Source organism: Cygnus atratus, chromosome 10 (assembly GCF_013377495.2).
Source record: "Cygnus atratus isolate AKBS03 ecotype Queensland, Australia chromosome 10, CAtr_DNAZoo_HiC_assembly, whole genome shotgun sequence".
In the NCBI taxonomy this organism is placed as follows: domain Eukaryota; kingdom Metazoa; phylum Chordata; class Aves; order Anseriformes; family Anatidae; genus Cygnus; species Cygnus atratus.
In genome coordinates this window covers 4,167,051-4,193,024 of record NC_066371.1, presented here as the reverse complement: position 1 = coordinate 4,193,024, position 25,974 = coordinate 4,167,051, and the positions used below count along the sequence as shown (strand labels likewise).

The 25,974-nt window shown below is 39.2% G+C and overlaps 1 protein-coding gene across 5 annotated transcripts in view; it reads right to left on the bottom strand.

Moving 5' to 3' along the window:
• The window catches only part of SHQ1 (SHQ1, H/ACA ribonucleoprotein assembly factor), a 47,598-nt gene extending 24,704 nt beyond the window's left edge, over positions 1 to 22,894 (bottom strand). The window contains exons 1-11 of one of the 5 annotated variants that reach the window (XM_035546953.1): positions 22,825 to 22,894; positions 22,052 to 22,145; positions 21,226 to 21,408; positions 20,273 to 20,337; positions 19,328 to 19,450; positions 18,086 to 18,240; positions 16,655 to 16,767; positions 16,248 to 16,375; positions 9,076 to 9,230; positions 7,247 to 7,300; positions 5,200 to 5,323 (exon numbers count right to left, since the gene is read on the bottom strand). In XM_035546953.1, the coding sequence (XP_035402846.1) occupies positions 5,200 to 5,323; positions 7,247 to 7,300; positions 9,076 to 9,230; positions 16,248 to 16,375; positions 16,655 to 16,767; positions 18,086 to 18,240; positions 19,328 to 19,450; positions 20,273 to 20,337; positions 21,226 to 21,368 (1,060 nt within the window). In that variant the 5' untranslated portion in view covers positions 21,369 to 21,408; positions 22,052 to 22,145; positions 22,825 to 22,894. Of the gene's footprint in view, positions 1 to 5,199; positions 5,324 to 7,246; positions 7,301 to 9,075; positions 9,231 to 16,247; positions 16,376 to 16,654; positions 16,768 to 18,085; positions 18,241 to 19,327; positions 19,451 to 20,272; positions 20,338 to 21,225; positions 21,409 to 22,051; positions 22,146 to 22,408; positions 22,735 to 22,765 lie in introns of those variants that run through there. The other 4 variants (XM_035546954.2, XM_050712869.1, XM_050712867.1 and 1 more) reach the window with 4 other exon arrangements.
• Between the last annotated feature and the right edge of the window lie 3,080 nt (positions 22,895 to 25,974).

The following is a 25,974-nucleotide window of genomic DNA, read 5'->3' as shown; positions in this document are numbered from 1 at the left end:
AATAAATTTGTGCATGAGTGACACACGAGTGGGAATGCTAGAAGGTGAAGACAGGTTGGGAACAGCACGGGTGAAAACGTGGCTCTTGAGGACTCTGTGACACTGCCATCAGCAACTCCATCCCAGTCCTGACATTCCAGGGGAGACCGATTTAAAGAAAGTCAGTAGAAAGTTATATCAAGTGCAGTTAAGTTACATTGGAGATAGGCATTCCCTCTGCTTGACTGCAGCAGCCCTTACGAGCAGCCACCCTCCTCCTCCTCAGGCAGCCGAAGTCCTGCAGGGGGTGGCCGAGCAGTGACAGAAGCACAACATCTCCCTGCCTTTGGGAACTCGGAGCAAGTGCCTGGTACCGCTGTTGATCAACAACAGCGATAAGATAGCTGAAGGAATACAAACGTGGTATCAGATGTGGTAACAAAGATGGGAAAAGATGAAAGTGTCAGCAACATACGCATGACGATCTTCAGCTGAGGAGACAGAACACTAAAACAAAATGAAAGCAAATGGAAAAGAAAAACAGCTCTTCAATGGATTTGCTTGGGTTCACACGTTCACACGGAGATTTTATGTATGCACATGCATGCAATACATCAAACAGGGAATCCTACACAGGAGGAACACAGAGCACAGCAAACAAACTTCTGCTTTCACAATATGCATCTTAGACATGTCCCCGGTAAGTAAGTCCTTATAAGAACTCCTTACCACAGGAATCAAAAATAAGCACTGAAGAATAAACACTAATTAAGCCTTTAAGTAGGGTATCCCATAACACACAGATGATTCTTAGCCAATTCTTGTGAAATCCCACACCTTTAGGTTCTGTCTTTGGATACGCCTACTTCAGTCTCCAGCAGGCATCTGGCCTTAACTTTCAGGCTGCAGCTCAGTACCCAGCACCATTCCTGCTCACGCTGCCTTCAGTACCCTGCCGCACTCCTGCACCTCCCGCTTTTGCACAGCTCTTTGTGATGTGCCAGTGGCAGCGTCTGTGAAACCATACAGTGAGCTGGAACACGGAACTGCTGAAGCCAAAAGATGAACAGGTACGGGAATTTTTTGGCAGTTATGTCAGTCCCACTCACAGAAACGTTGCCTGTCAAAGCAAACCTAAAACGTGCTAGTTTTAAAAGTCTCACTTCTTTTCTAGCCCTAAAATTCTCATTTTTTAAAATTCACCATACATTGTAGTTAAGAAAGCCATGGAACAGAACACGAAGATGTATCAAGCACAACCAATTTCATTTTCTTCCCATACCATGAAGAGGCAAGCACTGAAGTTCAAGGGTGAGGAAGGAAAATAATCTATTTAGAAAAAAAAAGAACTAAATGTTTACAGTCGGGAACAAGAAACTTCAATAATCTCAGGAAAACGTGAATGACCTGCGTAAAGTTACAGTTCTGCATTATACTGATCAATAAATATACCACTTTTTAAGTACAGATACTATTTCTGACTGTTTAAAAACCCACTAGTTTTATTTAAAACTACACATAAAAAGACTCCAACTTCTGTAATGGAAAGTCAAGTATTTCTCATTCTAAGCTATTAAAATTAAAGATGTAGAACCTAAAAGTGTATGACAATACAACCGGTAATACCCTCTATCTTTAGCCTAAGGATCAGTGTTAGAGGTAAAGGAGCACAACATCAACTTGAAATTGGATATATTGTAAAAATGAGATCTCAAGCCTAAGTACTAACCCACTGTTTTTCTGAGACAAAGGTGGTTTCCTTTCCTGACGTTTAAAAATCATCCCACTGCTGTTGGGCACACGATGAGGACAGTTGCAGCCTCAGAGGAAGAACAGAGAGGCTGAGCACCCAGGGCCGAAGTTCCCGAAGTCAGAGCACCCGGGTGCAGATCACTGGGTTCTGCTGGAGTTCGTTGCTACGACAGCTGGCAGGGGGCAGCCCACAGCTTGAGTTGTACAGAGTTTCAGAAATCCAGTTCTTCCCACAGATGACTTTTGAAATTGATATAATTCAACCCCAGCTATTTGCCACTTGATATCAAAACTACTGTTTTTACGCAATCATGAAACTCTACTGGTTTTAATACTGAATGTTTAGAAGTAAATTCATCCTTTTATTTTACATTATTTTGCCTATAGCCTATATTTTTCCATACGTGCAAGAAGGAATATTCACCTGAAGAAACAAACCAAACTTCGCTGTCTCATTAAGCAGAGAGAAGAATGCCATTCTGAAAAACAAGCAAAGGACTCTTCCCGACCTCGGAATGAAAATCTCCTGGCAATAACTTACCCTGCAGCCAACAGCGATAATTATTTCACCCTAAATCTACGAGCGTTAACTTCTGTGTGAAAGAGGCGAAGCATATTTCACGTCACAGAGGGTAAATAAGTCCCCTATTTTTAGCTTACAGATGATGGCTTTCAAATCAGCATTAGGCAACGGTAGCACAATGGCAGTAAATCCTGACAGAACCAGCTCGTGCCACGTACTTACTACAAGTCTCCTGAAAAGGGGCTCCATATATTTCCATAAATGCAGAATACAGATTTTGCTGGAAATAGCACTGTAGCTAGTACGTGCCACTATTTCATTCTTTTTTTTAATTATCCAAAGAACAATACAGCACATATCCTAGACAACACTGAAGTTTGAACAGTATTGCTGAAGTATTTTATGTATTATCGCTAACTAAAACGGAATGAGAAAATCTGCTAAAGACCTTAATATTAATCAGCTTAATGCATTTTGTCTTATAACACTTTGTTGGGAAGTCATAATTCAAATTAAGAAGCGTTTCAACGACATGCAAAGTCCTTAATACCTTAAAAATGAAGTACCCTGTATTTTGGAAGTGATACATCAAGATAGCACCAACATTTAAAAAATAAAGTCAAATAGCTTGACATATAACAGTTCAATTCCATCAGAATTCTTTACTATTATTGAATAAATTCTTTTACTGTGCTCATTTCTCTAGAATATGAAAACTTTTTAAAAGCTGAATATTTATTTCCTTAATTATTTTGTTAATAGTGGAAAAATTGTACAGAAAAACTTTCAAATAGAAATGACTTTCCTAACATCTGTCTATTAAGCTGCTTCCATTTTACACTTGGACTATTCCTGTCCTGGTACACAAAATTTCAAATCTGCAGCTAAGATTTTGAGCACATTATTAATAAATACATGTATGAACACACCTGAGCCAAATTGCATCCAAAATGCCCTGATTTTATTATCAAATACATTATATATCCCATCTTCTGTTACCAGCACCCTGAAAAGAAAACTTAAGGATGTGGTCAACTCAACCCAGTACTTCCTTGGAGTTAAACACTTGTCCTCTTGCATAGCAAGGAATAGTTTTGTGGTCCTGTTTAACTGCATTCATTACCTGTTAGCTGACAGTCATTTTTACCTGCAGTCATCACACCTGCATTGCAACAGAGTGCTGAATCAGGTTGGTGATGATGCATCCCGTGCACTAAACAAGAAGGGTAACAGAGCATTTAATGCTGTCTTCAATTGTTATGCTTTGCACATTGCATAGTTTGCCCAGTATTCTGTAAAAACAAATCCCTCAAAAGCATGGCTTGACTTCCAGTGAAATCTGAAGGCAAAAACATTCTCATTGAACAAAGAGGTCTCAGCAGTACAAGCATTATCTGCAAACCCATTTCTTCTGACGCTTTTTCCTCCCCCCCACTGACTGCAGACAGGTATTATAGCCATTTTTTTTTTTTTTTTAATCTTTCCCAATACTTTGGTAGTTGGCTATTTAAAAAACATAGCACTTTTCACTCTAAACACACACGATAATAGGAAAGTAATAGGAAAGACTAATTTGATGCACAAAACCCAGACTTTTCACAAGAGCCAGTAATAATCACTACGACTCTTACCACCACGCTGCTAACTTGCTAACATCCCTCCCAACAGCCTTACAGCCACACGAAGAAAATCACATATTTGTGTTGGCCTCCCGGGCAGCACCCGGAGATAATCACTGCTCCCGCTCAAGATATCGCCCTCCTCTCTGCTGTTAACAACTCTGGCTGAAACGGGCACAAATCCCTTTTTGTGAGGCTCGCACGTGCCTTTCCAGTGCCACTGAGGCAGCCGGAGCCCCCATCCTGAACCCTTGTTAGGATGCACATCCACGTTCTTCTTTTGGTTACTGATGGGTACACAACTGTGGCTGTGCACAGCTGCACACGTGAAGCTGGAATAAGCACAGTTTTGAAAGTTTGTCCTTTGGCAAGGAGAGCAGGAATTTAATGTTACATTAAAATTCCTTTCTGTCAAAATCCTAACAGGATTGACAAGGGTTAAATTTAAAGAACTGATCTTCCAAACAATAAATCCTATTAAGGAAGCTGTTCAGATTCATCACTGCAAAACTGTGATCAGCAGAACATGAACTGAACAGGTGGAACAACTGAAGAGGATGCTTTAAAAACTTCCTTTAAATAGAGACAAATCATGGAAGTTATCAGAAATCCTTCTAGTCTTTTTCAACAGGACTTCAGTCAGGCAACTGAACACAAAGAACAACAAGACAACAGAACTCCTGCTACATTTGTAGCAATAAGTGACTCTGCTTTGAAATATATAATAAAAACATAAGAAACCTTTAGAATAGGGTCTAAAACAATTATAGTATCTAACCTACCATAAAAAAAGCTTTATTAATGTTATTTACTAACAGAAAAAAAAACTTTAAAAACAGAAAAATACAGTATAAAGAAAAATACTTTAGAATTTGACATCATGTTAATAATTACAGTAATTTTCTCTGAAGACCTTTTCCCTAAAGCTTTACAAATCACAGTTGGGCTACACTGATTTATTAAGATACTAGCTCTGATCAAAGCTTTTTCTGAGGATGAGATATTCATAACACTTGTGTGGATTCTCTGGTGTGAATAATGTAGCTGAATTTCCCCCCCAACCGCATGCATTATCTGCTGCCTAATTAATGAGGTGCTTCACAGGCTCTTTCCTGGCAAGTACACTAATTGCGTTCCCTTCACTCCCCAGTCCCCTTTTCACAAAGCCAGCAGATGTCCAGGAATGTGGCTATCTATCAAGTTCAGGTGAAACTGGCCAAAAGATTAGGAAGTACTTTTTATTGTTGTTTTTTGTTGTTGTTTTGTTTTTGTCTGTGTGGATTTTTTTTTTTAACAGACATACAAACAATGTGGCTGAATGCTTACCTAGTTGTAGTATCATGACTGTATCATTCAAGGCACGTGTCACCAAGTCGAAATGTCTGTGCAGTGGATAGCAGAGCACTCTTCTTCCAAAACATACCACAACATCATGAATGTCATAGAAACGCTGCATATATCAATGAAAAATCTGAATTAGTCTGTGTACTTTTCAATACTAAGAACTATTTCTTTTTATATATATAAGGAAAAGTAGCATAGATAAAAAGTAGTTTATGTATTATGCATCTAAAATCTGTACTTTGATAGACGTGAAAATCAACATGTTAAATAGAAACAAGACTGTGCAGCTAGTTTGCAGAGCAGAATAACAGAAGTCCTATACATTTCAGTGGTTTTGAATTTAAAAAAAGTAGGGAACATTAGAATAAAACGTCTAACTTGAGACTTTGTCATTCTTTAGATTAAAGCAATAAATTCCATCTGCCCCACATTATTATATATATTAAAGGGAAGCTATAAAAAGCCTTTTAAGATTTTTTTTTCTTTTAAGAAAAATTAAAAACACATGATATTAACAAAATACATGTGTACATGTAAGAACTCTAAAAATGATACACGACGCTGCCTTTCATGAAAATTATAGATATTTGAGACAAGGATAAATATATCTGCCTAGGGAAAGCAGTTCATTGTCCTCCTTTATGAGTGAGGAAGACCTCTAATTTACTCAGACCAGAGGCATTAATGAGTTATTACATACTCTCTTACAAGAGCGATTTCTTTTCCAGCTTTCACTTTTCAAAAGACAAAATATTCCATTTATGAATTCAAATAAAAATACCAATTTCACCTTGAATACACAATTTATTAAAATTAATAAAAGTGCTTTGCTGACAGTGAGCACTTTTTTGTATTATATGACCACCTCAACTCGTTTTTCATTTTAATGACTGCTGATAAGCATTTTAATCATATTTTGTTATTTGAGTCTAAGGTGTGTACACATGACAATCAGTTCAAAAACGGCAGTCAGTTCAAACAACCCATAGCTGAGGCAATTTTGTTTACAGATTGATGAAAACACCCGCCTCTACATGGTTTGTATAACAGATATAGTTATTAACAGCTTGGTGCCAAGAGACTGAATTTCCTGGGTGTGAAGTATACTGTTGGCGCAGGCTGCGCCAAGAACTGCTACGTTATAGGATGAGCACATGCAGAAAACTCCTTCGCTGTGTTAGGATATGAATCTGAAAACATTCGGGAGTTAAGGCAATCATTATTTTAGCTGCACTCCATGACTAGCTACCACAGGACACCCAGCCGGACACAAAGGAAGACTGACCAACCTGGAAAATCAGTTGTGAACAGAACAAGTTCTTGTTACCCAATACATCTCTCACCACTACTAGAAGTGGTCATAGGACTGAAGCCAAATAGCCTGTCAGAAATCTCATTTTTGATCCCGCAAACTGAGACGTGGCTCAGTAATTTCAGGAACAAGGGAGGGCCAGACCCTTCTAGCCCGCTGCCATCATGAGCAGTAAACGTCCGCAGGCCAGGTTACGTCCCTTCCACTCCCAGCTGTGTGACAACTTAATTACAGAGGCCTGTGAGCTTTCAGTAAACAATGTGAAAGCACACAATAGAAAAAAAACAGTTTGTTCCCTCCAGTCTATGCTGATTTCAAAGGGCTAGCAAATCCCCACAAGTAATGGGACAACAGTGCTGAAAAGAAGGGACTGAGTAAAGCAATATATGTCAACTGGCTAACTTTGCAAGAAATCTGAAATAAAAGCATTCAGATAAGCAGCTTTTTTGTATTGCCTGAGCTCAACTCTTCCACAACAGTCCAGAGCAAGGCCCAGCACCAAGAAACAGACCAGAGGTCATGCTCGAGCCTCTTGGGGCTACTACTAACTGGGAGCCCAGAGGTCACAATCAATTTCTTCTAATATTTATCAACAAGTGGATATACAGTTATTTGAGCTTCAATACCGAACAAGTAAGCTTTCCTCAAATGCAACGTACAATGCCAAGAACAAATAATACTGCAAATATGTAATGCAAAGCAAAAGTTTGAACTCACCTCCAGCCAGCACAACGTTGCACTCAGTTTCCTGACATTCCAAGATGATTCAACCTGATTTTAAGTGGAGACCATAGAACAAATATCATCTAATTCAACATTCAAGACTGCTGGCAAACTATTTAAGATAACATTCCTGCAGCAATTTAAGAACCTTTGTGAACATGAAAGAGTAATTACATTATATGCATTGAAATGGTCACAGGACAGCATTAAAAGTTTTATTGCAATGCAGATGTTAAAATATCTGAAACGGTTTCTGTATTGGGAACATCTAGCCCATGCACAAAGCCTTTAAAATACAACACCAATCACAAAGAAAATTATTTTTTGTGGAATTCTGTCCCTTTTCAGCAAGCAACAGAAACGTCGATCTGCACAGTGCATAAATACAGATCAAGCTAAAAGGCCTTGTTTCATGAAAACAGCTCAAGACTTCTGGCTTTCAGAGGGTGTCCTAAAGCCAGCAGTACACATAAAATGTCATTATTCTTAAGATGCGGCAGATTCGTAATATTTTTGTGGTAGCATGGTCTAGGGGGATGATTATGGCTAAAAGCCAGGAAGCCTTCAACTATAACCCTGACTTTTGTAAAGATTTGTGTGGCCTGAATGTCTTAGTCTTCCCACTAAAGAGAAACAAGACAGAATGTGTTTTCTGCATATACCAACACATAACTATTGCAAAGCTCAATGAAGATTTGTGCATGTGTTCCTCACACATATGCATCTTTGTGCAACATTAACAAACGATACAGGAGCCCTGCGATTACTCTGTTCAATAGGCAGGTCTGCACAGTTCTGCCTGCAATTCTAAAATCCATGCTTCACAATTCAGTCTGATTAGAACAGAATGGTTTTGATTATATGTTGCAGTATTTTGATTAAAAGCATACAGAAAACATCTCCTTGGTTAGTATCAGCAGAGGAGATGTTAACATTTTTATCTGGAAAGCAGGTCCATTTTATAAAGACAAGTTTTCCAAAGAACTGCACTGAATCCATACTAAACTTCTGTTATTTTCTTCCTTCTTTATACCCTACAAAAAGCCTAGGATACAAAACACAAAATAAAGCTGGCTGCTGTTCTGTGCAAGAGACAGAAACACCAGAATACTGAAACTGGAAACCGCCTTCCTACTTCCCCCCAGCATTTGAATACTGGAGAAAAAAAAACTTTGTTGTTGTTTTGTTTTTAAATGTGTATTGATTTTAAGATTTTAAATGCCTAATGACAGTTTCCAGAGTGCCTCAAACATTTTTCATACTCACTGCAAAAGCTTAAAAATAAAAATGTATCAGTCTAAAAAAATTCATTTTTGTTAAAGGCATGTACTGATTGCCTATATAAAACACTGAATTCATAGTCTCAGTCCTACAGACTTAATGATTTTCCACGCTTTTTCAGAATCCAAATCAGCATAGATATCTATTATGAAACTGTCAAAAAAATCCTAAGAACCGTCTATACAGGAATGCTTTCATGAAATCCACGTTTACATAAACAAGACACATCACAAATCAGAACCAAAGGGAAGTATCTGTAATCTCCCACATCTCCTTCCACTTCGCTCCCATAGCTAAAATTCTGCTCCCGAAGAAGTATTTAGAAATTGCAATAATCCCTAAATGCATCCCAACAGCTCAATCTAGAGATGGAATGTCTTTCATTGTAACTTAGTCAATTATGTGTTTTTAAACACTTGGAACTAAGTTCACTTTGAAAGTTAAGTTTTCCAAACAACAGAACAGGGTCTGGCAACAGGTTACTAAGACATATTACACTTCCTTTTTTCTTTCTTTTTTTTTTTTTTTTTTGAATCACTTACATTTTGGTCTCCTTCGTTGACACAGATGTCATAGCAATATGCCAGAAGGATATCAATTAAGCTCAGATACACGTGATGACGGCTTCTTTTATCCAGAAGATAGGATTTATTTGTGAACCTTCTCAGCTGCTCTCTCTCTTCTTCAGTGAAGACAACTACATAAAGTAAAAGGATAATTGATTATGAATTTAAAGCTGACACTTTGATTTAACGGGTGGTAACACTATTTCAACAGTATCTTTAAAAAGAAGCATTACTACTTACAAGTCACTCATCACTCAAGAAAAAGCCTAAATCATTCTTTACTATGTATTAAACTCTGATATACTCTTTGCAAAGTGAAGTTCCAGCCCTGGAAAGGATTGCATGTGTACACCAGCAATTTTGAAGCCCTCAGAAAGCACCAAGGATTTCCGTGGATGCGTTGGTAACTCGCATAGCAGTAAATGCATAATCGGGACCTCAAGAAATTTTAATTTACTAAGTCCATGTTGTATGGGATAAGAAGAACACAGAAGAAAACAAGTGTTTTTTCTTATTTTAGGAAAGTGTAAGAACTAAATAAATAGGGAAGAAAGAAAGGAAAGATACAATTTTGTATTTCTAAACGTCAAATTTTGACTCAGGACCTAGATATAGGATTTAGGAGCATCATTTACACTGTCTGATAATATCCTCCTGGTGTTTAAGAAAGATCAAAGAAACATGAAATCCTATGCCACTGATGGCAGTATGAAAGCTACAGTTCCTTCCAAAGAGCTATGGTTTCCACTGCCAGTGACCATTGCATTTTGCTCACCTTCAGCGTACCTCAGTTAGTTAAGAACAGCTGTACTGAGCCAAGGCAGTGAACCACCTCACCCAGCACCTTCTCTTTGGGACACACAAAGAGGAAGGCACCACCACAGCAGTCATGCTGCGATAACGCATCAAAATATTTCTCTAGGGATCTGTGGTGCAGGCATGGATAGCTGAAATAGCATACTGAATGGCAAACTTCCTGAAGAGTACTTCAAGCACTTCAGAAAGGATGTCAAAATTACCTTGAAATAACAGCACAGATTAAGGAGATAACTGACTAAAAGCCATCTCTGCACAAACTCAAAGTACACCGAGAAGTCATTTAGTAAAATTAAAACAGCTAGAAGCCTGAGCTAAGAGATTTTCATCCAGGCAGCATGGAGTGCAGGCGTTCCGTGTCAACAGGCTCTGATTTACTGAGTCGGATGGATGTGGCGGACACATTTTGGTCACACCACAAGAGAAAGTTACAGACACAAAGCGACTTGACAGGAGAAAGTTGTGTTACCAGCTGATGCTCTGTTGCATTGCAGATGCCCCACTCCGGTATTTTTGCAAGTACCAGCAAAACTGGAACCTGCCCGAGTTTAAAGATGCCCCTCATTTAGGGAGATTTCTGAGAAGATAGGTACAAGCCTAATGCAGCGCTCCAGTTACACCTTCATAACAAGCCCCACCAAGTGCAAGGGTTGATACATGGTGTTCCACTTAGTTTATTGAATTTGATTTATTCTAGGAAAGGAGAAAAAACAACACCTTACAATATTAAAATCTCTCTTCAATTATTCTTTTACCACCTCTGAGTCACCGTGTTCTGCCATACTTAGCTGGGGGCAGAGAGAGGCTGCAAGCAAAACATTCAAACGCCGAAACAAAAAGCAATTATTGGTCAACACACCAGGATGAGGGGGTGATACTGACTAGTAGGTTCAGCACCCTGATAAAACACCTGGAGTCCCTGGTAGCCAGGCACCAGTCAGGAGGGGAAAGGTCAGCTTCTGCAGCTCTCCAAGGCAGATCCTCAAATATTAGTGAGCTGCCATCTTCCACCAACTTCATTAGCACTAACAACTTGACCTGATAACCCAGAAATTCCCACCTCGACTCCCTGTTTTCCACATCACCATTTACCTCTGGAATCCTTAAGCCACTAACAATCCTGTCTCCACAACCTTACCTGTAATTTTACCACTGAATTTTCTGTGGACTTTCTCACAGCTGTCAACAGTGTGAGCCAAGGTTATGAGGCTGGGACATATCAGAGCCCCGGACCCTTGGAACACAAATAAATCCCTCGGGAGAGCTTACAACGCAGCTTAGAGAGAGAAAAGGTTACAATTCCTGGTAAAACATGTTTATTTTTACATCCCTTACTCATTTCTCTATTGTAAGGATGATGATCACGAAGGTGCTTAGAGACGTTTCTCCTCAAATAATTTATACAATCCACATTCTCAGAGATGTTACCCCTCTGCAAGACATGTGAACTTCTTCATCCAAAGAGCTTTCTACAAGACTTTTAATTTTATGACTGTTTTGAAACAAATGTTTGTGATACCAAAGGCACATACATATGCACACACCTCGTATTCAGGCATCAAATTACAAATTAAGAAAAACATTTTTGAATGTTTCTTCTTTATGAACTTCTTAAACGTTTCTCTCAGCTTCATAACCATGAAATACTTGATTTAAATTCCTATGGAAACTTCTTTATGAGCTAAAACATTTCTCTGGAGCCGAGCCAGTCTCCATTTATTTACAAGCTCCCACAAAAAAAATCCAGCTTTTATGTCATCTTAAGAAAGCCGATCTCTTCCATTTGCTATGATCTAGTACAACATGACAATTTAGTGAGACTGTGGCAATTCGACTGTTCTCCCATTAATGCCATGCAGCTCAGTATTATCCCCTAAATCACCAATATAGATGGCACATCTATATTCTATCAGCAAATTTCTTGGCAAGTTCTTAAAATGCATTGATTGTTCAGCGAGTCACCTCCATCATTCATATTAAAATTATCCATAAAACCATATGCGCAATGTTGTAGCACACTGGAAAAAAATTAGTTTCTGAAAAACATAGCATAAAACCACTCTGAAAGTTGCTACAGTAGGGTGGGTTTAATGAGGTATCACAACAGGGTGTTTACAGTTAGGAGATCCAATTGGGAAGAAAAAAGGCATTTCCAATTTCAACAAGCCTTCTACAGAAAACCCTCTCCTGGAGTAGAACACAATTTGTTATTAATAGTATATGCAAGTGGCACTTTCATCCTGAAGGGAAACACAAAACAGCAGAGGTGAAACCAAAGCTAAAGGAGCAAAAGAAATTCTGAAAGAAAAAAAAAAAAGGAAAAAAGCCCAAGTCTGTAAGCAAAGACTCCCATGTCAGATCACATTCATAAAGCTTAAAATCACTTCCAGGGACTACAGTAGTAAAGCAGTTTGTTACAAAGAAACTAAAGATTCTCATGCTTTGAAAGAATTATATCACAGGATACAATTTCTGCTGGATGCAAGACACTTACCCCAGCACTCTCCGATTTCTAGGTCCATCTCACCGTGCTTGCTACAATTAGCAGCCAAGATAGATGTGCATCGGGATCGCTTCTGTTCACCTCTAAATGCTCACTATATTGAGTACTGGATCTACCACTGAGAACTCTCCTTCCACTGTTCTTAATCAGTGACTTAACGACTACAAGTGGACATTTGTCTCACAGCTTACAACAGTTACTCTCATCCAGGTTAAGAAACAACCCACCATTGACGGCAAACATTTTTAATTCTACTACTGAATACCTGTTAGATTCCCTAGAATCCACATTCCAGAGGTACATGTAAAATGTCAACAGTGGTTCTACGTAGAAAGCAAAGAAATTGTGAATTCAGTGAATTTCATGAAACACGAGTCTTCTCTTCCTCTAAAATGCAAACTCTCTTGAAGCATTTTACCATATACAACTGGACCATAAACACGGAAAAAAAGTCTACTAGACAAGAGCAAAGAAGCAGCAAGACTAGACAAATCCCAAAGGTAAATGCTACAAGATGTTCATTAACTTAGTTACTGCAAAGTACCAGGTGTTCTTAATAAAATTTCTCTCTGGAGAAAATACTTGAAGTTTACAAATAAAGATCTATCAATTCCTTAAAGATCTTGAAGAAGAAATTATCCAGGCCTAAAACTAATTATTAACATGTCAAAACCACCACCTACTTTGTTTTCCTAATTCAAAAATACAAGTGTATAGTACAAGGTAATCAGAACAAGTAAAATCATAATTACATTTTCTGCTATATTAAGCCTGCATTTTGTCCATTGGCATTACCAATGTTTTATCTAACAATGCCTCCACAACAATCCATATTCGCTTTCTGAAGAGCAGCATCTGCTATTTATCAAATCCTAAATTTGCAACTTAACTTTGATTTTAAAGCATTTTATGTTTGTCACTGCCAAAATCATACCTCTTCCTGCTACTACAGGACTGTGTATTCATACACGCACATCTAAATGAATCGTGCAAATTAATTTCATAAACAAATTTACTGCTATACTGAGACTACCCTCACTTTTTTAATCACTTCATTTACTTATTTTAAACTACAATTTCTCATTAACACATTTCAAATTGCTCCTCACTACCCAACTGTCAGTGAAGTACAATTTAATCTCTAAACAGTACGATGAGGGTGCCTTCTCACTGTGTGGCTAAAATTTTATACAGCTGATCGCATCACTTAAATTCTAGGTAAGGTTCAGAGTATTCAGCACCCAAGAGAGTGTAGTATCTGTATCTCAAGACTGTTGTGAAACTTACAGTTCCACATGTGTTAGGGGTACTGAGATAACATGTGCCACCTAGAGAGAGCCAACTCAGTGGTCAGACTCGCAGAACCATAGAGCAGTCTAGGTCAGACAGTCAGACAGGACTTCTGGAAATCAGCTGCTCCAGCCTTCAGCCCATAGTAGCACACCTATTCTGAGTTGTAAACAGCTTTAAACACCATAAAACTTGTAGTCTCTTCGCAAGCTGTATGCATGGAAGTACCTCACCCTCTCAGCGGCTGTTCTTACTAGAAGCACCATCTAATACCAGCAACCGTCTCCACATCCTTCTAGGTACGTAACACACCTTGGCGGAATGCAGTCAGATTTCTCCCCGCTTCTAATGGAAATGATGCAAAGCTTCTCAAGTAGTAAAGAAGGTCCTTTACTCAGCACAGTCCTTATTTCTTCTGTGTGTGTTTTCTGTGTCGTTTCCATTTACTCAACATGCATACTAGGAAACACATTAATGCAGATATGCAATTAAATCGCAACCAGTTTGTGAGAATTCCTGGATCTGTAACCCAGATAAACCAGATCTGTAACCCAGATTATCCAATCCCTTCAACTGGATAAACCGTAAGAGCAATACAAGAACATTTTAATCCTCCTATTGATCATCAGATTCCAGATCGAATAGCCTGGACCCCCTCCTGCCCTTATTTCCACATAAGAGAACTTCAAGTGGAACCTGTACTCCCTCTCATGGTGGTTTCTTTTACCACAACTCATTCAGGTTTAGCAGCCTCCGATGGCTTCAGATCCCCGATCCGCTGCCTGCCATCGCTAGCTGCTGTTGCCATCCAAACTCTGTTACCAGAACAGAGTTCTCAGTTGGAGGGCACATGGGGCCTGTTGTCATTACCTAGCCCAAACACCAGATGGACACTTACGTTATTCAAATTTACTCAAGATCCTCAAAACTACATGAGCCTCTTCACTCTGCCATATAAAGGCCACACTAAGCTTTTTCTGATCATCCTTATTACAAAAAAAGGCTGTTTTAACAAATGCTTTAGAGAAAAGACGAGCCTTTTTGAAGTCCCAATTTCTGTATAACTTTCCTTAGCAGGCTTGCCAGGCTTTTGAGCAGCTTCTGTATTGTTGCTTCCCCTGAAGTCCGAGAATGCTATGCATGTGGTTTTTTTCTTTTAGAACTTCTATTTGGAATAAAAAATTATTTTTTAATCAAGAAAATCATCCAGCAGCTCTTCATTTTCGTTACACTCCTTTACACAAACATTATGAATATTTCATTCACGAAAGAGAGAATGGGTAAAAACAAACAAAAGAACTCCTCATTATTCTATTTTCAAGCCTCTTGTACCTTTGTCCAATGCCTTTTAAATCAAACGCTTATGGTGGATATAATTAATTTCTAGTTTCAAAGGCTGAAGAGAGATCAGTAATGAAGATCAGATTACATTTGCAGTAAAATACACAGCATTTACCCAAATTCCATTGTTCTACCCCTGTAGAAAATGTGAAAGTGCAGGTATTATTAGTGCGCTAATATTTTATTTGTTACAGAACCTCTGCTAAAGGGATTATTGTTATCTGCTTCAGAAACATAGGATTTTCATACTACAGAGGAAATGAGGAAAGGACAATAAAAGAATATGCATAATAGTAACTTGTAATAGTCTCTACAATCATTGTGTTCAGAAAGGTAATCTCAGTTATCTGTTAACAGTACTGTTACAAGGTCATCTATTTAGCTTCTAAACTGACACAAAGATTTTCCCTTGAAAAAAAGTCTCTTGGAACCATAAAAACAGTTAAGTAATAAGTACCACGAACGTCTGTGGCACTGTATAAATAAAATGAAACATCCCACAGAAGACATGACCATCAAAGAGAGATAAGGGCTAGGAGTCTTCCACAACTGCTTGTTGGAAAACTTGCTGTGAAGTGTCTGCACCACATTTTTAAGTGGGCGCAAAATACAGTTTAGACTATCTCTTCTTTCAAAACACAACTAGAAAAGGGGAACAATTACCTGAAAAATCAGAAAAGCACCAGCAACAAACAAGTGACTCACGTTCTAACTAATACAATGACAACACAAAGACAGGCTTCATTTGAGTGCAGACGCTGTGACTTGCTGACTGTGGCAGCTCCTTTAAAATCTTGAAAAGTCCCGGCATACTCTTAAAAGGAAACTTATTTTTTTCTGCACATACCTGAAATTCTAAGATGGCCTTCAAGAACAGTTGATTCCCAAATTTATTATGGAGACCAAAACCAGATCATGCACTACACTCCACAAACTAACAGGTCAATACTTTATATGAAATGACCGCTTTATAATGTACTGTGAACTGCTCCACATACAACTCTTCCCGATTTCAGTATACAACCGTCCTTCAAAGAAGCAAGACAGTAACAGAATACTTGTCTTCCAGACCAAAAATTGTAGGCTAACACCATACTTTTTCCTTTAAGGATGATAACCTAGAACATAACAAGGCTTCACAGCAATTATTCTGTAATAGGTGCATACATACACATATATATATATCAAATGCCCTCACCTAATGTATTGCTGTCGTGTTTCTGATGACTTTCTCCCTGCAAGGCTGTCATTTTTTCATGAGCCTCAACCCACCACGGTTTGTATTTCAAAACATGCTGAATAGCTTCATCTTCAAAAGAGTCAGCTCTGGGGAAAAAAAAAAGGCATAGTACACGGTCGGCTTTCTGGGCTGCAAGGACACACATTGCCAGCTCAAGTCAAGCTTCTCATCAACCAACACCCCCGTGTCCTTCTCCTCAGGGCTGCTCTCAGTAACATCCACCAAGGCCTACTGTGATGAGACAAAGGGGCAGATAAGAAGTAAAGCTATTATTTCCACAAGTGTTCTTAAAACCAAGCACCCATAGAAGACGTATTTCAATTGAGATACTTTTACTTGACCAGGTAAAATAAATCAGTACTCACAGGTAATGATCAGGATCGAACTTGGCAGCTTCTGCTGCCAGGCGTTTCTTCCTACGTTCACATACTGGAGTTCTGTCTGGATCCTTAATGTCTACAACATCACTGAGTTCGTCCTGAAAACGCATCAAGAGTGAAATGACAAAGCTGCAGATACAACATGCAAGATTCATTTAGTAAAAGTTTATGAAGGATGCTTATAAGCATTACAGTGTAAAGCCTAGATACTGTCCAACCTCCCTTTCAAATCTTTCAAATCCAGGCTCTGCTATCAAATAAAAAAATCAAAATTCCAACGAGTTACAATTATAACAAATTCTAAGGAGCTCCAAATATTATCAGTTCTATTAATGCCTTTTTATCATCAGGCAGACAGGTTATTTTACAGTATGATGACAATTGTAATGTTTAACAAAGGCACACAACCACAAGAAGGCAAGATAAAAATCACAGATATTGTTCTTGTGACTCTTGAGATTACTGCTACACTCTGAAGTGGCCATACATTAATTAACAGGCAATTGTAGTGCCCTTTTAAATATCATTAAGCAGCGGTACTTTAATGCTGATGGGAAATGTACTTCAGAAATTTCATAGTAATAAACCAGTGTATATATCTGAACAGAACGCAAATACTTTCTCCATAAATAGCAATCATTCTGCTCCAAAGCCTTAAAATCCTACAATTCATGCAGTAGTAACTTACAGTTATATGATTTGTTTTAAGCACCTACTGCCAAAATTGCTTGGTGTAAGAACTTAAGCAGAACATTAAAAAGAAATAAATTAACTACTACTTGAATAAAAGCTTTGTACACTATGAAAGGTATTCTCCTACCTTGCATGTTACTGGGTGTAGATTACCTTCCATCTATTCATGAAATAAAAGAACTTCTGAATGTACAATAGCAAAGTAATCACATTTTAAAACTTCTGCCCTGCCAACTAATCCACAAAAGAAAGTTCCAGTGCATCAGCATAACCCTAGTAAATCTAACAGATACCAGGTGGTCTATCACCTTGAAGAATCACGTTCTCAACCAGCAAATACCACCTAGTTATATTTCAATTTATTTTATTCAACATAGTAAATAGCTAGGCATTGCCCTCTTCATGAAATATTTTACAAGTCTAACAGCAGAAGGGCTTCACTCTGCATTTTTTTAAATCTAAATATTTATTCAATTAAAAAAAAATCACCTAATATGAAATAACTCTGATACACAATTAACTCGCTCAAGCATCTCTATTTTCGCTGAAAAACAAAGATCTGTCTGTACTATTACATGCAAGGGCATAATATACTCAGTCTCAGAATGGGACAATAGAGATCTGTTACCTAACAATCCCCTCCTGACTATGGAATGAGCCAGAAAGCCTATCCAACAGGAAATCTACCTGGAACTTTTGTTAGGAAATTAAAAACGCATCTACCTGCAGCCGCTGGAACACCCCCGAACGCAAATTCCCAAATCCATAGCAGTACTGTAGTGGTGGAAAGCTTTCTGCAGTTTCTTCATAAGGGGTCTGCTCTATTTCCCATTCAAATTCTTCCTCCTCCTCCTCCTCCGACAACGCAGCAGAGGCACCTGCATACATTGCATGGTCAAAGGAACAAAATTATTGTGTAGGAAATGTATATGATTTAAAAGAAAGGCAAACACCAATAACAAAATAAGCATTTTTCATTGTTATGTCTTTAAGAAATGTTTTACTACACTGGGTCAGCTATAACTTCCAGAAAAACAAAGAGGGGAAAAAACAGAGGCAGCAGACAGAGACAAACGTGAACAGCACAACTCCAAATCTCCCTTTATCTTATCCAGTTGGCTGAGAGCCTCCTGAGAACTTCCCTACCAAATAAACCAAGTAGTTTGCATTAAAATTAGCTATAACAGACTAGATTTATAGATAACAAAAAGACAAAGATTAGGAAAAAGCTTCTTTTTTTTTTTCTGTTGATGCAACGCACAAATTCCCAAATATGGATGTTCAGAATTTGTGAGGTTTCATTGGACTTCTTGTGCCGCTATCCCCAAAGGGCAGTCTTCCAAAAAATTATAACTCTTGTCACCTGGAATCTGTAAAAGTATCACTTTCACACACAAGCCCCATTTTTCTTTTTCCAACTGCATTGTAAGGTTGAAGGGTGGCATGTGCCTATATCACAGTTCACACTGGACTAGACTGCCTCTATCACAAAAGATTTTAGTGAACAAAGAAAAAAAAGACATTCACTGGTTACTAAAGTGTTTCAGACAAGCAGATGATTAAACCAATAATCACAGATCCTGCTCTAGATTCAACAAATTTCAAAAATGGAGATGAGGAAAACTAAAGCTTTTTGAGTACACTCACTCGAAGTCTGAAATCATTGTTCCACTGTATACAGCCACTAGAGGGGTACAAAGATCTACAGAGGATTAGCATATATTAAACACATTTTAAAAAATGTGATCACAACTAAGCCTACAGATACGACACCGCTAACTCCTCAACTCAAGACATTCCTTACAATACTTACTAGTAATTCCAGTCTCATTCATACTCTGCTTGTACCTTGGACTAGGTAAGAGTAGAATTACTCTTTTATTTTATATAGATAGATAGATCTATTTTCCTAACTATTTTATTATGTATCTGTATTGATAATATAACTAAGACTTTTTGTCTTACCTATCTCCTCCACTAAACGTTTTGCTGATCTTGATTTTTTTGGTGCTAAAAGGGATGTCACCATATCCAGTCCTTCAAAATACTGCCCAGGACTCTCCTTAGGTAATCGAATTGTCAAGGTCCCTTAAAGGAAAGTCAGAATATAGTTATGATATTAAAATAACCATGACAAACAAAAAATGTGCATTTTTCCTCTAATGAAAAAGGCTCACAGAAACTGGGATACATGCAGGTAGCATTTTATTGTGCATCTATCTCTGTGCATGTTTTTAAACACCCTCAACAAGTTTCACAGAAATCAAAGATTTTTATGATAAAGCACAGAGGAGAATATTTAACAAGTTGTGGTCTCTTGACTCACATTGCATAACACACCAACAGAAAACAAGCTTGAGTTTATTCTGAATCCTTCCACCAATCAAGTCATCAACAGAAGATCATAGGAAGCTATTCAGCATTCTGATTGTTGTTCTGAGTCAGTACACAATGAAGGCTTTGCAAGCCTTTTGTTTTGTTTATGAATGGATTTATTCCAAAAGGTAAACACTGTTTTCCAGAAACACCATCCACCTTAAGAGAGAAGACTGTCATGAGACCGCCTCAGGATTATCTCATTTCTACTTAGTACTATCTGACTTCATTGCGGATTTGCTAGAATAATGATCTTTGTACAATGGCATGTCTGGCCCCTATGGGCTTGAAGGGGACTTGTACGTATTTTTTTCATTATTAGGACAGTTATGGAATGTCATTTGTGCTTCATGATAGCCTAAGTACAGCAAATCCCCAGCAATTTTTTTTAATACTACATAACATAGGAGAAGCTTTGAATTTTTTTACATTATCATATACTTTGCTAAATGCAATGCCAGTGCAAGGAAGTATAAGTTACTGGTGAGTTAGTAACATTCTTAACAACAAATATACTAAGAACATTAAGCATACGTTTGTCTGCGTTGTAAGATGCTTTTTCTCTGCCATCTTCCACAATTCTTCCAGGAAGCGTCAACCTATGGGCAAGAAGTGAGATAATGACCGAATACCTGACTAATTCTGCAACTTAACATCTCAGCACACAGACACGTAAGGCGCATTCCAAAAGCAGCACAAACAATTGAACTACATGACTCCTCTTGATAATAACAGAAGCCATGAAGCTAAATCCCTATGAAGTTCAGGGTCACAGCCACCACAGAGACGAACAACATCCTTGGCATTACATGCAGCATTTGGAAGATTCTGTAATTTAAAAATTCTAAGCTAATCCACAGTGACTTGACGCAAGGTAACTAATTCGCTGCATTCTACCAATCTATTAAGACCCCTTGTGGTCTGCTAACATGTATTGGGTAAGCTTACCCAAGAACACAGGAAACAGAAAATAAGAAGGGTTAATAACTCTCATCAGCTCTTACATGCCAAAAGTTCCCTTAGTAATTCCATACTGAGATTGCCTCTTGTTCCTTTTACTGCAGCATAGCGAGGAACTTGCAAGCTGTAGACTGGAACATCACTTCCTACCACCTGTACTCACATGACTTTTCTCCATATGTTATTGGGCATCAAAATACATTCTTCATCAAATATATTGTATCTGGCTCTCTATCACTTACATGCATCCAAAGAACCCTGTCGTCATTTTACAACTAAAACTCTATGGTATGATAAACTCAGAAAAGCAGTTATTTAAGTTCCTTTTAAGGTGACTTAATGTCTGGAAAGAAAGAGGACGGATCCATAAATACAATTCCTTCCAAAAAAATGGGCTGCCTGAAGTCAAGAACGTCAGAGCTGTAGATAAAGAATGATATGAAATACCCCACATGAAGTTCATTTTCTACTGACTTTTATATATTTGATGAAGCCCAAAGTTTTTTTTAAATGTTTCCACTACTTGCCTGAGAAAGTAAGGCTTAGAATAAAATTTAAAATCTTCCCCTTCAAAATACAAGTCGAACTCTGAAGCTCTCGCATAAGGTACTTCAATGATTATTGTAAGAAAATCCGGATCCTGGCTCAGCTCAAAAGCTGGAGTTATCATGATGAATGCCGCAGGCAAAGCAACCACTGACTATACGGCCCTATCAAAACAGGGAAACAAGAAATGGTTAATACGTTGTAGTTTCCATTTTATGACAGTAAATAGTCTCTTGAAAATTTTGTACGAAACACATTTCAGATTCTCACAGAATTATCTTCTACATACTCAAGAAAACAGCACCAAAAAATGCGTTCCTATCAAGAATATGAAGGTACCATCTTGCTGCACCATAACGAAAACTTATCATAAAAGAACACAAACATTTGGAGCGCACAAAAGTACTTACTACATTCATCGTAAAAAGCACACCAAGTTCAGTCCTAAAACTTGACAATTTCTTGTAACCGTTGTTTACTACTTCACAGCAAACTGACCATAAACCACAATTTAAAATGTTGACAAACAGCAGTATTTTATAATAACTACAGCTGCACTTTACAGTGGGATGCACACAAGCCAGAACACAAGCAACAGACTAAGTACACCCCACAAAGAGGAGCTGAGCGCACACCCTGAGCATACTGCCCTTCGTGTCACATTTACCACACAGGCCACGGGGACTGTACTTGCAGGGCAAGTCAGGGGTGCTCCTGCACAGTGGGCTTGGGCCACGAGAGGTGTCTCAGCAACACAAGCAACTGACAGTCTCAGGATTTCCTCACCTCCAAGGCAAGCACACTTACTATTTTGATCAGTTTGCAGTTTTCTGATCAGTTTCAGCAATCCTGAGGAAGCAGCTCAATGTCAGTCCCGCCTGAAGATTCAGCCAAAGAGCACCTGAGTACAACAAGTTGCACTGGATTAAGTTACCTGTACTTGGAATCTCCTTCCGTGAGTGTTTTTAAGGTTTAAATTGTCATCTAACAGCATCAGATGTACGTTTGTACATAGGTGAGTAAATATTTTGAACGAGGGAAGGACTTTACAAAGTACCATCCATCTGATATATACCACCTGTCTCACCCTTTAAAAGCTTCCTCATGCAGGTTATTTTTTTAGGTTTATCTTAGAATACAGTTGTAATTAAAAAAAAAAATTACCTAAAAAAGAAAAAAACGCGGAGCACCACCTGGAAAGTGCGGCTCCCCCCGTGCCGCCCCCCAGCCCCAAACGCCGGCCGCCCCCACACCACCCCATCCCCAGCAGCGCCTGCTCCAACTTAACGCCGAGCTTTCCCGAATAACTAAGTTTCCCAGCCTTTTCTCTTTTTTTTCAAAACAAAACAAAACACACAACCCGGCCCTGCTGCGCACGTGAACAGTTGCCTATCGCAACTCTCCCCCAGGGCGCCGCACGGGACCCGCCTGCCCGCCCGCCCGGCTCCCGCAGCTGCCTCAGGAGGCGAGGGCTCGGCCGGGGGCCGGCTGCAGCCCGTGGGCAGGGCCCGGTGACCGCACCCGGGGCACCGCCGGAGGGACGGGAAGAGGCACGACGAGGCGGTTCTGCCGCCACTCACCATACCCGAGGCCGCCTGTGCCGAGCTGTGGCGGCAGCGCATGTGCGGGCCCGGGCGGCAGCTCCGCCTTGAGGGGCGGCCTCGCACAGAACCGGCCCGCACAGGCCCCACAAGCCCGTCCCTCACAGGGCTGTCCTTACCAGGCCGCCTCCGGCCCGCTGCACGCCCTCCGAGGAGGGCGCTGGAAGGGATGCGAGGGCTCCCCTGCTGGCCCTGGGCTCGGTTTTCCCCTCACAGCATGGCGCAGGCTCACCCCCGCCTTCTCCGTAGAGAAGCCACGGCACTGACTGTGGTGGTTTGGTGCCCCTGGCGTCCTGGTTCTGGGGTTGTGTAAACGGTCTCAACAAGTGAAAGCAGTATTTGATGTTGTTAAGGCCCTAAGCCTCAACTACTGTCCCCGCAAGCCTTACAAATCTGGCAAAATCCTTCTCAGAGGATGGGGTGCTGTGGGGGGAAGGCTGCCCCCATCACCCCAGCGCTTTCCTCCGATCACCGCAGGGGTAGCTGAAAATGTTGGCATCGGACATGGCCAGATACTGATCCTTAAATACAAGAGACTGCTGAAAGTAAATTCAGTGCCATGGCTCAGAATATAACTGCTTGTATGTATAAGTACAGCACCTAGTGAGAAGAAATACCTCTGGAGAGAGGGAAGCTGAGAACTGAGTAGGAATGGAAGGTTTGGGCCTAATGTAATTCGAATTAAGGTATTAAGGATAAAGTGATTTCAAAAGCTGAAATGCAGAGCAGCGCAGGGGAGCAGGAAAACACAGAAGATCAGTCCCGCAAGTACTGCTGGAACAGGATGCCCAGTTCCGTAAGTGTCTCGCAGGAGAGCGGGCAGATGTGAACCAGATTGTCCGTGTGAATAGAGGCAGAGCCTGGTGACGCCAAGGAAACAGCATTTGGGACAAAATACAAGAGGCTTAAGGAAATTGATAAAGGCAGAAAAGTCTGTTTAAAAGCCAACTCTTTAAATATAGAATTTAATGTAAAATTAATCTGATTATTCTGTCATTAGACGATGATTGGTATTCTGGTTCCACATCATTCTCTACATTTTTAAATACTACTGATTCTCTTCTTCCTGTCCCCTCTGAAATGCATTCAAATGTTTGTCCTGAAGGGATACAACCTCTGCTGACAAAGCTTAAAAAACAAAATAGACAAACATTCTTCCATGCTGATAAAGATTGATCTTCTTGCTGGAAATCCAAAGGATCTGGCATCTCTTCATGAGAAAACATCATCATTCTTGAGAAAACATCTTCACTCATACAGAACTCAGTTCAGCAGTTTCTCATACAGAACAGCAGTTTAAATACTGTGCAGTGTTTTGTTGACATGCACAAAAAGCAAATACTTGCTTCAAAATAGATCATTCTCCCCGATGATCTAAAACGGATGGACAGTTTTAATATTCAGCCTAAATGTTCCCATGTCCCATTTTTTCACATGCAGAAACGGACGATGCATTGTATATAGAATGCATTTTTTGTATTAAGAAGTTAATGGCATGTAATTTCAGATGCTGATTTGACTTAGACCAAGGCCTCAGAAACTTTTGATGCATTTCCAGAGAACTTCAGCACTAATTAACTTTTGGACCTTGCCAGTACAATCTATGGTAAGTGTGTTGGACAGGAAGCTAAATTATGAACCACTAGACACCATTCTCTCTAGATAAGTTCAAATTCACATGAGATGAGTCTGTGAAAGATAAGAAGTTTCATCAGAGAGCTCATCCTGGTCTAACTGACGCTTTCCAAGACTGCCTCAGAATTATTTTTTTCAGACTCTAATAACTTCTAGCCTTTTTTGACTGGTAGTACTTTGCCTGTAAAAGAAAATTTATATGCTGATTTCAGTAAGGAAACTGGCACATCAACCAAAAGTTAAATTGACTATTAAGGCTCCATATTTAATTTTTCTCAAAATATAACTGTACTTTAAATTAGTTCCTTACAGATCTACATAATAAATCTTACGGTATAGCACAGGCCTTTGAATGATTTGCCTCTCAATACATATGATGTCATGGTACCGTGGCTGCAATATAAAATGTGCATAACACACTTGATGTTAATAAATTTGTTCAAATGAAGCCTAAAGTATGTGAAGTTTTACTTAAAGCATGCTTTCACTGTTTCTTTTCTTTTTTTTTTTTTTCCAGACCTAAGCCACCTGTTTGATTATCTCTATAGCCACCGCCATGTAAGAAGACTATACATCATGACCAGTCCATTGCTTTGCCACCAAAGTTGAACAGTTTGGAGAGCACAGCGGATTTAGCAGTGCTGACTGGAAGCTGTGCCATGGAATTCTTCTGCAGTCTGGTAATGGAACTGATTTTGTTTGAGTGTGCATGTTGGTAGCCCAGAAGAATTGGTATCTTCACAAATGAAAGTTTGAAAGAAAATGGTGCACATAGGCAGGTAAGTGTAAACTGTAGCATATTACACAAATGAAGGGAAAAATCTCTAAAAATCCCTTAGAATGTTTTGCAGATTTCATAATGTTTATCCTGGTATTTTTATGCAGACATTGCTGGCATATCTCCTACATATAAAATCAATTTTATTGATAAGTAGTATAAAATCACACGTTGCACCGGTTGAGGATTTCATGGGATTGCTATTGATAATCATTTTTATTAGGAAGGAAGTTTGGTAGGGTTTTGTTGTGGTACATACATTCTCTGAAGAGAGCATATGGTTATGCATTGTGGTTTTTCTGTAGCTTCTCATTTAGTATTGCTATTTTCTCCTTGTATGAAGTAATTTATACTTTGACATCTGCTCAGAATCAAAGTTGGATGAAATTCTGAAACAGTACATTTTCTTCACATTTCCATTGATAGTAAGGCTAAGTATTTTATAGGATACCATTGATGAAGACTCGTCGTGACATCAGTACAAAATGGCCAAGCTGTGTAGCTTTGCTGGCAACTGAATGCATTGTAGTAGTGAAGGACCAGCTCTAGCCTCAAAATAAATAGGAGTTTACAGAGCAGGGCAGTGCAGCAGGAAGATTTACCCTTTTGTGTGAGGTACATCATTTACTGTACACTGATCCTTACCTTGGTAAGGTCCTGACCCGCAAGTTCAAGCGGCTTTGGCCTCACAGCCTGTGGTTACCTGTCTGCAATGG